Source organism: Papio anubis, chromosome 2 (genome assembly GCF_008728515.1).
Source record: "Papio anubis isolate 15944 chromosome 2, Panubis1.0, whole genome shotgun sequence".
Classification (NCBI taxonomy): domain Eukaryota; kingdom Metazoa; phylum Chordata; class Mammalia; order Primates; family Cercopithecidae; genus Papio; species Papio anubis.
In genome coordinates, this window is record NC_044977.1 from 115115494 (window position 1) to 115132354 (window position 16861).

The 16861-nt window shown below is 37.3% G+C and overlaps 1 protein-coding gene and 1 non-coding gene across 11 annotated transcripts in view; both read right to left on the bottom strand.

Annotated features, from left to right (window-relative positions):
* Positions 1 to 16861, bottom strand: part of NAALADL2 (N-acetylated alpha-linked acidic dipeptidase like 2) — a 1420296-nt gene that overhangs the window by 61267 nt on the left and 1342168 nt on the right. For all 10 annotated transcript variants that reach the window (XM_021933744.2, XM_021933739.2, XM_021933741.2 and 7 more), the window contains one exon: positions 11390 to 11483. In XM_021933744.2, coding sequence (XP_021789436.1) covers positions 11390 to 11483 — 94 coding nt within the window. The remainder of the gene's footprint in view (positions 1 to 11389; positions 11484 to 16861) is intronic.
* On the bottom strand, positions 9383 to 9488 carry LOC116274051. Its single transcript, XR_004182530.1, has one exon. It is a non-coding gene; the product is annotated as a small nucleolar RNA U13 (small nucleolar RNA).

A 16861-nucleotide genomic window follows, 5' to 3' on the forward strand; every position in this document is an offset into this window, starting at 1 on the left:
CTTCCCCCTCCCCCCTCCCCTCCCTCCCCCCCCCCCCCGCCCCCCTCCCCCCCCCCCATCCCCCCCCTCCCCTCTCTCTCCCTCCTCCTCTCCCCCTCTACCCCTTCCCTCCCCTTCCCTTTCTTTCTTGACAGGTCTGGCTCTGTTTCCCAGTCTGGAGTACAGTAGTACAATCACAGCTCACTGCAGGGTCGATCTCCTGAGCTCAAGAGATCCTTCTACCTCAACCTTCCAAGTATCTACAGCCAAAGGCTTGCACAACCATGTCCAGCTAATTTTTAAAGTTTTATTTCAAAGATGGTGTTTTACTCTTTTGTCCAGGTTCATCTTGAACTCCTAGCCTCAAGTGATCCTCCTGTCTCAGCCTCCTATAGTGGTGGAGTTACAGATATGAGCCACCACACCCAGCCTATAATTTTCCTGTTCTAAAGAGTGATTTTACTGCTTATTATTATGATCTCTTTGGACTTTCATACTCCAACAAGTTTTAAATTTTAGTTTACTTCAATTTTTCTGTTTTTTTTTTTTTTTTTTTTTTTTTTTTTTGGCTGTATTTTTAAAGGTGTACTCAATTTTATTTTAAATTAAAAGTGAAATGTACTGGTCATCCTCTAAAACAACATTTTTGTATCAAACAAACGTAGCCTTTTTCTTTAATAGTATTTCCCAGAACCTATTATCCTGTGGATGAGCTTACCACAGTTTTAAAGGTGCTAAAAATTGCACAATCATAGCTTAGACTTCACTGATGTATAGTGACAAGAGAAAGTATGATTTATTTTCTGCATAATACAGTGGTTAAAACAGTAGAAGATTATTTGGGGGGAAAATGTATGTTACCTAATGTCATCTTAAAAATACCTTGTGGTATCACTAAAGAAAAGAAAAGAAATTGCCAATGTGATTTCAGCCAGAGTCAACAGCGGTCCTTTTTATCATACATTTTCTATTCTTCATGCTGCTTTTTTTAGTATGAATCACAATGAATCATCTCAGCTGGTGATTTAAAGATGTTAAACAAACAACTCAGGTAGTGAAAAAATGTCAGAGCGATTGCACTATTGATACTCAAATAATCTAACATAGATTTTATAATGCACAGATAAAAAGATATTATTTAAGGGTGAAATATGCCGGAAAACAATGTGTAATTGTAGCTAAACTGAATAAAACAGAAATCTTATTGCAAAGATGCCATAGTGATAGGTTTAGAAGGATTAGACTGGTTACTTTAAAACAAAATAAGCAACATATTTCTGCATTCTAAAGATTATCCAATAATCCAGGCAGCCAATGCAGATGCAAATCTAGCAAGACTTTCAACTCATTGCATGCAGTGGGTTCCCTAGATTGTCTGTCCATTTTTTGCAGAAATATAATCATGGGCTCTTTTGTGACCTATGTTGTCAGTGTGTTTTATTTGTGACTACATGATCTGGCTACCGGCTGCTTGGGAAAAATATGAGCAAAAACATTCCTGAATGAATTAAATTTAGGTGGAGTTTATTCCTATCATTCTCCTGAGGCAGAAAGTTGAAATTGTATATTTAATATCACATGTGAGTCTAATTGTATATTGGCTACAACAGGAAACTGAAAAAGAAAAAAAGGCTTAAATAAAATTAACCAACATCAAGGCAAGGGTACTTTATGTTCTGTTACAAGTAAGATTAAAAGTATCTTTACACAAACAAAGAAACCAACAAACATTTTTAAAAGTGTGCCAGTGAGGCAACAATCATAGCATAATGGATTATGGCACTATTCTGTCATGGGCACAGGTTTTATCCTAAAAATACACCTTAGGAAAAAAACGGTTACAATAGAATAGGCCATTATTATGATGGGAGAATTGGAAAAATGTTACTCACCAATTTCAATCAATGTAGTGTCACATATAAAATGTAGGTAACTCAGAAGAAACCTTCAAAGGAATTTGGATGAAGTACTCAGATTGGAGAAGGAAATGATGATCACAGTGGGAAGCCATGTGAATAGCAACCAATTGTGAGACAGAAGATAAATAAAAGGAAAAAAGGAACAACGTGCTTACGATAATAATTAAGGGACATTAGGTGATAATAAATATGAGTTCAAAGAGAAATGGTGAGAAAGAAAAACTAGTTTTGAAGACATACTCTGACAATGGGGAGACAATGAGACTTAAAGAGCCAGCTGCCTCAAATACTTTTTTGAACTAAGTGTGGATTACCAAATCAGTATGCCAACTATTTCCATAGCATTTACATTGCATTAGATATTATAAGTAATCTAGACATGATCTAAAGTGTGTTAGAGGATGTGCACAGGTCATATGCAAATCTACACCATTGTTTATGAAGAACTTGAACATTCATGGATTTTGGCATTTGAGAGAATTCCTGGAACCATCTATATAAAAATGTAATGGGGATTGAGACTAAATGTAGTTTTAGGCACTTGCCCCCAATAGATGGCTAACCTTTTATTAAATTTCTCTATTTATTTGAGCAAACAAGATAAGATACTTCTCCCTGAATGCTTTAGAGTTGAAGTCCTTGTCGAATGAAAAAGCTAAGCTTTAGAAATGCCAGCTCAGGCCAAACTGCTAGAAATCTAACATGATGCAGAATTCCCATGGGAACAAAATCTTTTATTGGAACTGTCTGGATTTTAGTCAGGCTGCCTTGGACTTCTGAGGGAGGGGACAGGATTGAGGACCCAGGGTACTTCACTATCTACTGGCCAGTCCAGAGCTGGAATTGATAGTAATTAAATCAAAATTGAAATAGAATCATGCAATCTATATAGTGTATAACTTAATTTTGCTGGTTGGGAAACTCACTTTTTATTTTTCAGAAAGAAAAAACATATGAGATAGATCTCAATCACTTGCAACTGTTTAAAAAAAAAAAATGAAAAACAAGAAGTGACACTTAAAAATTGAAACTACAAATCTAACAGGACACAGAATGCTTTCCTTAGTGTGATCATCACCTTGAAATACTATCCTTTCTTCAAAAATGAAGTGATTGATGCTAATGAATTATCAGAGCTAATAAAAAAAAGAAAAAAGTCAAACCAAATTCTCATTGTCAGTTATTCAAAGAACAGGAGGAAATGCTGCCAGCAACTATTTTACATTTAGTGAGATAATCAGGAGTTGGCAATAAGCCACACAGTTCAAAATTATGTTTCCTGCTGAGTCTGGCTTGCACTAAATAAATGCGTACATAGCTAGATCAAATGAAAATGACTTTTACTTTATTTGGTCGTATGGAGTCTTTATGATAATGCCATTTAAGAAATCTGATGAACAAATATAGTATATATTAAGCAAGAAACATCAGAATTACACAGACATTAATTGTTTTAAAGTGCTGTTTTAGACATTAAGAAGTGGATAAGGTAAGAAACAGCAAATTTAGTAAGATTATTATGCACTTACTCTTTAGTCTGCTCTAAGGTTCAAGGGTAGGGTTGTATTTTATTTGTTTTTGATACCTTCCTCTGCCCCTGCAAACTAGTATCACTGCACTCTAAATGCAGTTTTTGGACATACAGTTAGCAACTGTAGGTTGAAAATACTTGTGAAAAAAATGGTTTCTGTACTATCATATGCAGACTGTTTTTTCTTGTCATTATTTCCTAAGCAATTCAGTATAACAACTATTTCCATAGCATTTACATTGAGTTGGATATTATAAGTAATCTAGAGATGATCTCAAGTGTGTTAGAGGATGTGCACAGGTTATATGCAAATACTACACCATTTTATATGAAGAACTTGAACATTCATGGATTTTGGTATTTGAGAACCAATTCTCCATGGATACCAGAGGAAAATTGGATTTATTTTTTGTCACAAGTATTAATACATCTGAAGTATATTGACTATCTTATCCATCACTATTTATACTATATCTCCATATACCACAAATAAATATTCATTCTCCATTATGTGCTTGGCATTGACCAAATATTAAGAGCCAAGGTCACTCAGTCAAAATGAGCTTTCAAGAACCATCCAATAAATCAACCCAAACAAATTATTCACTGGTAAATTATCCTTCTTTCTGGTGGTTGTGAGAATGGTTGAGAATGGTCTGCTGCTACTGTAAACTAGTGTAATAAATAAGCAAGATGGCCGGTTGTCAAGTGGTAAAAATTACACCATTGAAAATGCAATTGGGTTTCAGAGACCTTCGTATTTATACTGTTTGCAGTAAGGAGAAACAGTATTTTATAGTTCAGCCTTGAAGGTCACTTTTTTTTTCACCGTAATTGAGAATTTAAGAGCAATCACTGTGAACTCTCATGAAAATAAGAAAAATATCAACAATTTAAGCTTGTATTAAGCAGTAAAATTCTATGTTTCATTTAACACAGTACAAGAGTTCTGTTTAGCTAATGAACTTATCTAGCATTGTAGCTAAAATTAAAACTGCAATATTTATTTAGGTGTTGATAAGTGGTTTCCATTATTCACACATTAGACCTTTAGTGTATTCCATTTTTAGAAGTAAGGTATAACTAAAATAGAACTGATGCCTACAATTTAGCAAATATTTGAATAATCTTTGACCATGATTATTTTAAGTCATGAAAAGTAAAATACAAAAATGTGTAGTTTACAGGTGTAAATTTATATTAATTTTATCGAACACATAAGACATGGTAAAATAATTTTTTGGCCTATTTTGTTTGGTTACATTTTGTTTTGCTTTGCTTTGTTTTTTCTAATATGGGTACATCTCAAGTCTGGCTTCACCTTTCTGAGTGAAAGTGACAGGAAGACCCAAGGAATTTCACATCCAAAAAAAACTAGGCACATACAACAACCAACAACCAAAGAAAACATTCTTCATCTTTGGCAGAAGTCTGATATAACTGTAAGAAGCCAAAGTACTCCGGATCATCCATTTGAGAACCTTGGATTTTAGGGACAGATTCATCTAGATATAGTGGTGTCTGGCTTGGAGTGAAAGTCTCCATAGAATCATTGTTGTTCTGTTTTGTTTTGTTCCTCCTGTGATGACACACACTTAGATATAACTATTAAAGAAAGAGTTATTAATTTTCCTGGCCTATTCTGAGAATATTTTCTTTCCCTTCTTGCTTTAATCGAAACCTGGTTCTCCCATAATGATATCACTTGCATTTTAGCTCTCGTAGGCAGCAGTGCTTTTTCACCCTTTGCTTTTGAACCACCAACCCTAGAAGAATAATATAGGGCGTTTCTAGATCACCACTCATTCTTTGAAGATTTTTATCTCCTGACTCATCATCACTCACTCTTACACAACTCTTAATTCTTTGCAATTTCAATATCCACATAGAGATACTTTCTTTTCCTTAGCCTCTTTTCTTCTAGCAACCATGTACCACACTCTCATGGTCATACACTGGCCTGGACACTGTCCTTACCAATGTCTGCACTCTATGATCTCATTTTCACAAATCCAACTTGCTGACCACCACTTCCTGCCTTGTCAGCTCACGTGTTGTCAATTCTTCAATCTCATCGTGACACGAAGTCTGTTGGTCCTACCTCCTTTTCACTAGCCTTCACTCCCTTCATAACCTCACTTTGTTCCAACCCCAGTTACGATACTTTAGTCCATCATAATGCATTCATTACATACATCCTTTATGTACATCCAGTTTTCTTAATCCTATGCAGTTCATTGTCCTTCTCTCAGAAAAGGTCTAGCCCTGGTTAAACACAACTCTGCCTGTTCTATGCCTGTGATAGGATTCAGGACACCCTACCCCAAAATATGGCACCTTGCAATTGAGGAAGCAATAGAAGCAAGACAGTGTCTTTGACCTTCTCCTGGCCCTCTCCCCTGAAGTAGGCCATAAAAGAATTGTCTGGGCCGGGCATGGTGGCTCATGCCTGTAATCCCGGTACTTTGGGAGGCCAAGGCAGGTGGATTACCTAAGGTCAGGAGTTCAAGGAGAGCCTGGCCAACATGGTGAAACCCCATCTCTACTAAAATATAAAAATTAGCCAGGTGTGGTGGTGCATGCCTGTAATCCCAGTTACTTGGGAGGCTGAGGCAGGAGAATCACTTGAACTCAGGAGGCGGAGGTTGCAGTGAGCTGAGATTGTGCCCCAACACTGCACTACAGCCTGGGCAATGAGAACGAAACTCTGTCTGAAAAAAAAGAATTGTCTGACCTTCCTCTGAAGTAAGACAAAACTTTTATTCCAGAGACACCCTCCCTACACCTGGAGAAAAGAAACATACTTGTCCTCAAAGAGATAGAGACACTGAGAATAATCTGAACAGAGATCTTACTAAATCCCCCGCAACTTATTGCAATTAGATCATATCTTTTTTCTTCTAATCATACTTCTGAACTCTTCATCAAACTTAGCATAAAAGTACACACATTTCCCTCTTTCTTTGGGTCTTTATTTCTGAAGGCTCCTGTGTCATGCAAAACTTACATAAATTCGCATGCCTTTCTCTTGTGTGAGAGGAAAATAAATCTCGGTACATTCAAATCACTAAGCCAAAGGGGAAAGTCAAGCTGAGAACTGTGTCAGGCAAACCTGCCTCCCATTCTATTCCTATATATGTAGCTACGAAGACTGAAAAAAAGCTACATACCTCCCTCACAAGGAAATTCCTTGTGGACAAAGGAGAGACAGAACTTAATCATCCCTCTGCTCACATGAGACAAATGCGTATCTGATTGCTGCCCTTGCCGTACTTTTTCACTAAACCAGACTAAGGCATAAGTGATTATTCCTGTAAATTGTTTATTGAGTGAAAGGCTAATGAGAAACTAAAAAGATTGCAACTTTTTGTGTCTTATCTACCTATGACCTGGAAGTCCCCTCCCTCCTTCAAGTGGTCCCGCCTTTCTGTAACAAACCAATGTACATATATTACATACATAAATTGATGTCTGAGTCTGTGTCATGGGTGCATCATTAATGTTGAAAAATAAACTTTCTAAGTGGACTGAGACCTATCTTAGATATTTTGAGTTCACACTTGTTAATGTGTCTTTTGTTATAGGCATCTCAACCATCAACCTAGTGATAAGTGAAGAAAGAAATCTTTTCTCCCCTACATTTGCATGCCCCTCTGAAGGCTGGAAAAAATCTAAAATTATGCTGAATTATCTAATTTATAATATGTATCTCTTCTAGGCTCTTAATGTTGCCCCAAAAAGCTTATATTTTCATGATTTTTCACTTTCTTACCCTCCTAAAAAAATCAGTTATTTTATGCTTTTCTAATCTAAAGAAACTTGCCAAGGAACCCCAACACCAAGGTTACCCATCTGCTGTGTGTTCTGCCTCCCTTCACATTTTCATGGATGGACTACTATGTTCCTGCTTTGGTCGAATGTTATATACCCCCAAAATTCGTATGTTTAAATCTAACTCCTAAAGTGATGGTATTAGGAGGTGGAATCTTTTAGAATTGATTCGTTTGTGAGGACAGAACCCTAAAAAATTAAATTAGTACCCTTTTAAAAGAAACAAAACAGCTCCTTCAACCCTTCTACCATGTTAAGTTAATAGCAAAAAGATGGCCAACTTTGAAGCCAGAAATGAACCCTCACCAAGCAGCGAAACTGCTGATGCCTTGATCTTGGGTATCTCAGCCTCCAGAATTGTAAGAAATAAATTACTGTTGTTGATAAGCCTTCCAATCTATGGTATTTTCTTATAACTGCCTGAATGGACTATGACAGTTCCTAACTAATGCAAAGTCCTCAATCCTTGTGCTTCCCCAACTCAAGAAAACTAGTCTAGTGATTCTCCCTTTACTCTCTTCTGTTAGCAAATTTTACCTCTCCACTAGATCACTGTCAACAAAATAAAAACATGCTACACTTCCTTGCCTCCATATATTTTTTTTTACCACCTATACCACTGTTACAGGAAAGGGGTCCCCATCCAGACCCCCAAGAGAGGATTCTTGAATCTTATACAAGAAAAAATTAAGGGCGAGTCCACAGTGCAAATCAAAAGCAAGTTTATTAAGAAAGTAAAATGGTGAAAGAACAGCTACTCCATAGACAGAGCAGGACATTTCCTAAAGTAAGAGGAGGAACATGTCTGCCCTAGTACAATGCTTGTTTATATACAGGATAAAAAAGATCATGGGGGGATGTGCTCTGCTACAAGGGTTTGTGATAAAGGATTAATTTTCTTAATTACTATATTTTGCAAGAATCAATATTGTTGTCTTTAAAGCAAAATTAGGAAAACCTTTGTTCTCAACATATCTTGATATTGGAACACTCCCAAGTCTGGGTCTGTTGAGTAAACATTATCAATCTCTTCCTTTAACCATAAACATCAAGAGACTAGGAATGACTAACTTTCCGGGCATGTGGCCCTAGCAAGTCCCAGCCTCATTTTACTAGCCCTCACTCAAGGTGGAGTCACTCTGGTTCAAATGCCTCTGACACCACCACATATCCCCAATTTATTACATCTCATTTTATTTCAAATGCCTTCTAATCCAGCTTTTGCTTATACTAATCTTCTAAAATGGTTTTGTTAAGATCATCAATGACTTCCACATTGCTAAATCCAGTAGTCAATTTTCTGTTCTCCTTTTCTTTACCCATTACCAGCAGTTGATACAGTTGATTACTTCCTCTTCGAAATATTTTATCCACTTGGCCTCTGGTTATAAGATTCACTTGTTTTTCTATTATTTTTTTGGCCACTCCTCCTTGGTCTCTTTCTATAATTGTACCTTTTATCCCAGTTTCTAAAGGTAGGAGTGCCTCAAAAGTCTTAGAGCTTTTCTGTACTCTACATGCAATCCCCTAGTAATTTCATCTAGGATGAATCCAAAATTTATATTCTCAGGTCAGAGCTCTCCAACATACTTTGGATATAACTGCTATATTCTGCTATGACATTTATTTTGGGAATGCAAATTTGTATCAAAGTAATTAATATTATGGCATTTTGTGATTGGTATTAATTTGAGTATAATGCTATTTTCAGATTTGCTTTTATTTATGCTAATTTTGTTCCACTATGGGAATATGTAGGTATATTTCTTAGGAGCAGGGATTTTAATTTTGGTTTACTTATCTAGCTGCTGTTTGCTTTTGTTTTGTCTGTTTGTTTCATAAATATTTGTAAATGAATGAAAAAGTGGATTCAGGAGATGTGAAGTTCATGGGGATTACATGCAAAAATGTTTGTATACATTTAACTTTCTGTAGAGAAGGATAATAATTTTCTTCAGATGTTGAAAAGGTCCTTAATCATCCACACAAACCAGATTAATAATATAATTCTAGCAATAACCCAATAGGTCATTTTTTGAGCATCAGTATTAGCCCATTTTACTTAAAATGTTTATATAGTGGTTATAATGCTGAAATATTGTGCCCATTTGTAGATTTGTTATGTCAGACAATTGAAATGTGCCAATGTGCTAACAAGGTTTGAAGGAGGTAAATCTCATACATTGGCCTGAAAACCAAATCATCACAAATATGAACCACAAGAAGATCATATATATGAATTTTGAATAATAAACCCCATTGTTTAAAAAATGGATTTTAGCATGTATAACGACAGTATTGCTAACATTTTTGGTCTCAGAAAAGCAACCTATCATTTATAATTCTATTATATAATATTAGCATTTTGCAATATACTCTTTGGGGCTTCTTTTCATGCATAATAGCATAATAGCTATTGCTTTTAGATGAACAGGTATTGTGAAGTTGTTAACCTTCTTTTGTTCTCTGAAAGTTTAAAGTTTTATATGGAATACCAACAGAATTTTCTGAAGTATAAAATATAAAAACTAAAGAAACAGCAAAACAGTTTACAGAAAAAATAAAATTAATGTTTAAAAAATATTTGCAGAAATGATATTTATTATTCACAAAACTATTTAGAACTTTATTTATATCTTCTTTGTTCTTATTTCGCAAAGTGCCATGTTTGGTTGCCCAGAGTGACTGCTACAGGTAGACACACTGATAACAGTAAGACGAAAGCCTAGTGTAGGTAGGAAAGAATGGACACTATATAGAGACTAACTTAGATATATAAAAAGGAGAGCAATATGAGGCTATTTGTATGGTAACAAATAGCTGTAAGTGGCTCAAATTGTTCACAAGGTCATGGTTTTACAGTCACTATAATAAAATCATAAGAAGTATTGAGGGGGGAAAAAATGGAGTAATCTCTAATCCAGGCAGTAAGAAACAATCCAGGTAAAGAAAAAAAAGGAGGCGCTGGATGTGGTGCCTCACGCCTGTAATCCCAGTACTTCTGGAAGCCGAGGCAGGCAGATTGTCTGAGCTCAGGAATTCGTGACCAGCCCGGGCAACATAGTGAAACCCCGTCTCTACTGAAATACAAATAATAGCCGGGCATGGTGGCCTGTGCCTGTAGTCCCAGCTAGTTGGGAGGCTAAGGCAGGAGAATTACGTGAACCTGGGAGGCAGAGGTTGCAGTTAGCCGAGATCACACCACTGCACTCCAGCCTGGGCAATAGAGAGTGAGGTTCCATATCAAAAGGAAAAAAAAAAGAGAGAGAGAGAGAAAGATTAAATTTTCAGCTATTGGAAATATTTGGCTTTTTAGAATGATCCATTTTCAAAGGATTACTGCTTCAGCTCTACAGTTAAAATATTGACTTTTTCATTGAGAAGTAGTTGTCCACAAATGACTCATTAAAGATCTGTTTAGGAAGATGTGTGACTCAAAGAGGAGGCGGGTGAAATCTTTAATCACAATACTGACCTTTGTATTTGGTTAATGAAGACAAATAAGGAGCCTAATTGAAAGATTTGTATGTAGATGAAGGGGAAATGAAGGTAATTATTAGAGTGGGGTGAGAATTCTGCTGAGAGAGATGTAATATAACATGAAGGATATAACATGAAGGAATTGAAATAGAGATTCAGAAATAATTGCCTGGTTTCTTCTTTATCATCTTCGATCTAACTTCTGAGCCAATATCTCAGTCAAATGGAATGGGGCCCATACCACACAAAAACCAACTCCAAAAGAGAAACTTCTGGACCAGTCTTGTTTGAACTGATTGACTGTTAGGTACGATGTTAAAAAAAAAAAAAATGGATCATTGAACTATATTATTCTATATGAGACCTGCAAATAATAACAGAAACTTAGTTAGAATTATAAATCCCTTTGATAAAATAGATGGGCCATCCTTTAAAATCTGATATTCTCCTTTATGCTTACACATAAGTGCATCTCATTTTTGTTGATTGAAAGCTAAAATTCTTCCAGGCCCTTCCCAGGATCACCCTCTCCAGGAAGGACAGCATTGCCATAGCCAGTAAGATCACTGATGACTTCATCCATTCCTTGTTGAAAATTAGTTGAACAATGTTTCATTGGTAAAATTACTATAATTCAAAGGAAGATTACCTTTAAGGTTGTTTTGAACTTCTAAAGCTATATCAATTGCATTAAAGGGCAGAACAGGTTCGTTGGCAATTTGCAAAATCACTTCTCCTGAGAGCTGAAAGAAAAAAAGGAAAAAGAAAATACTAGCATTCAGTAATCAGGAGTTTTCATTTGTTTGTTTTTCATTATTTCAGGTATTTTTATACATCTAGAGGAGCAAAAACACACAGGAATAATATAGTTTTATAAAATCTCTTTTTCTTTTAAACCTTTATTTAATTTTATCTTTCTATAAAGAAAAAGTCCTCAGTTCTTTTTCATGTCTCAGAATAGCATAAAGAAATATATCATTCCTTTTGTGAGCTGAAATATTAAGAAATGGCTTCCCTAATTGAAAGAGTTGTAATATTTAGACTTTAAATAATTCCTTAGAGTTCATAATATCACATGATAAAACGAACAGTAGAGAGGAGCACCTGAAAATCAATGCCTGGTTATTGGACTAAGGAAAACTTCAGACAAAATTAATGATCGATCTATTTTATTTGATAACCTACAGGCCACATTTGGCAGTTTACTTTGAAGGTAAACAGGCTTCCAAGTTAACTTGATTTGTGATTTATGGTAACATCCTGTCACCGAGTAAAGAATTTTTTTCTGAGTTCCCCAAATTACATACTGATGAATGCATAACCTAATGACATTGAAAAGGATGCTGATTTGTTTTTGAATTGTGAAGTTTTGCTGATTTGTTTCACAATCAGGAAGTTTTGCCAATTGTCTTGTATGTAGACATTGTAACCTGTATGTTGATATTTGTAGCCAGTGATTGTAACCTCTGTATTATACCCTCCAGTGTAAAGAACAACTCTGATAGGAGGAGTCTTCCTCCTTTCTTCTAAACTTCCTTAGGAAAGCCTCCCAACCTGTAACAGACTCTTTGTTGGTGTGTCTTCACGGGTAGATCTTCACATTTGGCTTCCAATAACCCTTCTTCAAAATCTTAGATACAATTTTCCTTCATGCTTTTATTCTATTCCTAATTGCTGTTTTAATTTTTATAACTTTCTATAATTGAAACTAATAGTATTAATACATCTTTGAGATCAATGCTTAAAATAAATACAAATTTTAAAAGACATCCCCAAAGCTCATATCTGTAATTTTTATACATGCATAATTCCCCCATGACCCCACCCCAAAACTGTCTGAATATTGACACATGCACTACAGCTGAACTAGCATCTGCTTAACAGGCTGAACAAGTCATAAGCATTCATACACATCTCAAAGGACCTTAGGGCTGACAGAAAGTGCCATTGTTACCTCTCTCTCTCTCTCTCTCTCTCATAAGTGATATTTAATATTTACCTGGGCTTAACAAATGTCTCTACATCTCTCATAACCCTGAAGGCAGCACACAGGGAAATGTGACCGTGTTGATATTATTAATGCAGTATGAAATGTGGTTAGTGAATGAAAAACATTGTCTTGTGAAACTACACAGTGGAAATTAGCACACTAACTTGAGACACAATGCATAAAAGATATAATTTACAAGGAAATTATTCTGTTACATATCCAAATATATATATTCAACAAGGTGCAAATTCCATTTAAAATTTGATACGGTTTGGCTCTGTGTCCCCACCCAAATTTCATCTTGTAGCCCCCATAATTCCCATGTGTTATAGGAGGGATGTAACCCTCCTAATAGATGACTGGTAATAGATGACTGAATCATGGTGGTATATCTTTCCCATGCTGTTCTTGTGATAGTGAATGTGTCTCACAAGATCTGATGGTGTTAAAAATGGGAGTTTCTCTGCTTTCTTTTTTCCTGCTACCATCCTTGAAAGATGTGACTTGCCCCTCCTTGTATTCCGCCATGATGGTGAGCCTTCCCCAGCCACGTGAAACTGTGAGTTTTCCATTAAACCTCTTTCCTTTGTAAATTGCCCGGTCTTCAGTATGTCTTTATCAGCAGCATGAAAACAGACTAATACAATAAATAGGTACCAGGAATGGGGCACTGCTGAAAAGATACCTGAAAATGTGGAAGCAACTTTGGAATTAGGAAATAGGCAGATGTTGGAACAGTTTGGAGGGCTGAGAAAAAGACAGGAAAATGTGGGAAAGTTTGCAACTCTGTAGAGATTTGTTGAATGACTTTGACCAAAATGCTGACAATTATAGAGAAAATGAAATCCAGGGTGAGGTGGTCTCAGATAAAGATAAGGAACTTGTTGGAAACTGGAGCAAAGGTGACTCTTGTTATGTTCCAACAAAGAGATTGGTGGCATTTTGCCTCTGTCCTAGAGATTTGTGGAACTTTGAATTTGAGAGAGATGATTTAAGGTATCTGGTAGAAGAAATTTCTAAGCAACAAAGGATTCAAGAGATGACTTGGGTGTTGATAAAGGCATTCAGTTTTAAAAGGGAAACAGACCATAAAGTATGGAAAATTTGCAGCCTGACAATGCGATAGAAAAGAAAATGCCATTTTCTATGGAGAAATTAAAGGCAGCTAGAGAAATTTGCCCAAGTAAAAAGGAGCCAAATGTTAAATCATCAAGACAATGGGGAAAATGTCTACAGGGCATGTCAGAGACCTTTGTGCAGCCCCTCCCATCACAAGCCTGGAGGTTTTGGAGGAAAAAATAGTTTTGTTGGCCAGGCCCAGGGGCCCTCTGCTGTGTTCAGTCTGGGGACTTGGTGCTCTGAGTCCCAGCTACTCCATTCTTGACTAAAACGGGCCAAGGAACAACTCAGGCTGTTGCTTCAGAGGGTGGAAGCCTCAAGTCTTGGAAGCTTCCACATGGTATTGGTCCTGTGGGTACACAGAAGTCAAGAATTGTGGTTTGGAACCTCGGCCTAAATTTCATAAGGTGTATGGAAATGCCTGGATGCCCAAGCAAAAATGTTTGCAGGGGTGAGGCCATCATGGAGAACCTCTACTAGCGGAGTGCAAAAAAGAAATGTGGGGTCACAGCCCCCACAGAGTCCCTACTGGGGCACCACCTAGTGGAGCTGTGAGAAGAGGGCCACCAGCCTCAGACTCCAGAATGGTAGATCCACCTGCAGCTTGCACTGTGTACCTGAAAAAGTCACAGATGCTCAACACTAGCTGGTAAAAGCAGCCAGAAGGGGGGCTATACCCTGCAAAGCCACATGGGCGGAGCTTCCCAAGGCCGTGAGAACCCACATCTTGCATCAGCATAACCTGGATGTGAGACATGGAGTCAAAGGAGATCATTTTAGAACTTTAACACTTGACTGCCCTGCTGGATTTTGGACTTGCATGCAGCCTGTAGCCCCTGTGTTTTGGTCAATTTCTCCCATTTGTAATGGCTGTATTTACCCAATGCCTGTACCCCCATCGTATCTAAGAAGTAACTAACTTGCTTTTGATTTTACAGGCTCATAGATGGAAGGGACTTGCCTTGTCTCAGATGAGACTTTGGACTGTGGACTTTTGAGTTAATGCTGAAATGAGTTAAGACTTTGGGGAACTGTTGGGAAGGCATGTTTGGTTTTGAAATGTGAAGATACGAGATTTGGGAGGGGCCAGGGGTGCAATGATACGGGTTGGCTCTGTGTTCCCACCCAAATCTCGTCTTGTAGCTCCCATACTTCCCACATGTTGTGGGAAGGACCCAGTAGGAGATGACTGAATCTTGGGGTCGGATCTTTCCCATGCTGTTCTTGTGATAGGGAATGGGTCTCATGAGATCTGATGATGTTAAAAACAAGAGTTTTCCTATACAAGCTCTCTCTTTTCCTACTGCCATCCACGTAAGATGTAACTCGCTCCACCTCGCCTTCCGACATGATTATGAGGCTTCCCCAGCCTCATGGAACTGTGAGTTCTCCATTAAATCTCTTTCCTTTGTAAACTGCCCAGTCATCAGTATGCTTTTTGTTTGTTTGTTTTTTTGTTTTGTTTTTTTTTTGAGATGGAGTCTCGCTCAGTCACCAGGCTGGGGTGCAGTGGTGCAATCTGGGCTCACTGCCAGCTCCACCTCCCGGATTCACACCATTCTCCTGCCTCAGCCTCCCAAGTAGCTAGGACTACAGGTGCCTACCACCATGCTCGGCTAATATTTTTGTACTTTTTTTTAGTAGATACGGGGTTTCACCGTGTTAGCCAGGATGGTCTTGATCTCCTGACCTTGTGATCCACCTTCCTTGGCCTCCCAAAGTGCTGGGATTACAGGCGTGAGCCACTGCGCCCAGCCCCCTATGCCTTTATCAGCAGTGTGAAAATGAACTAATACAATATTAAAAGTTATATTTCCCAATTGTTTGCACAATTCAAGTCATAAAAACACAATTCAATTTGATCTTCTTCTATATGCTTGGGAAAATGTATTTATTAGAAATAAAGAGAAGAAAGAACCCCTTTTTAATTTTTATTTTAAGTTCTGGGGTACATGTGCAGGATATGCGGGTTTGTTACACAGGTAAATGTGTACGATGGTGGTTTGCTGCACTTATCAACCCATCACCTAGGTATTAAGCCCCACGTGCGTTAGCTATTTTTCCTAATACTCTCCCTCCTGCCACCCTACTCCCCTACCAGATCCCAGTGTGTGTTATTCCCCTCCTGCATCCATGTGTTCTCACTGAAGAACCACTTTTGATAATCTTTTATTCCTTTGTTTTATCCCAAATGTAGCAACCAATTTCTAACATACCTTTGCAGAGACTTATCCTCAATATTGGGGTGCTGAAAAAGTATTCTACCACATGAGACTTTGACATACTGAGCTAAAGAAAGAGCCTCAAGGTCTCTCTGCCCTTGCTTGCCCCGTACCCTCCCAACACTTCTATCTTTCTCAAAGCAAAAGATGAGGATGTTCTCTGAAGTTCTCTTATCCATCTAAAAACTGTGAACCTCCAAAGAGGAACACAATTACCTTTCATCCTCTCTTGGAAATCTCATTGTCAATGAGGGATGCAACCACACCTGGATGGACTTTTTCAAACAGATAGTGTTGCCTCTAAGGATGATTCAAATACTAAAGAGAATCATTTACAAATTAATTTTGTCTCCCAAGTCCATTTATTATCCCTGATAATAATTTACCATTCATGAGAAGAATGGTCTAAATTCCCCATCTCTCTCTCTGCTTTACAATAAAGGGCACATAAATATATTTCTATAGTCCACTGAGTTATTGGGTAATCCTACGCAATTCCCCCCATCCTGCACATGAAATAAATATCTATGCCTTTTTCTCCTATTAGTCTGCCTGTTGTCAGTTCACTTTCAGCAAACCTTCAGAGAGTGGAGAGAAAGCTTTCCCTTTGCCCCTACACCAGCATAGTGGTCACAAAAATCCTGGGAAACTGCCTACTTTGATCATGCTGTACTTCAGGAAATATATTGTTTGCCATAGATTGATATAAATTATCCATCAACTCCACCTCACTTCATCCAAATCATACAAGGAACACCAAAATATAAAAATAAATTATTTATAAAAAGGA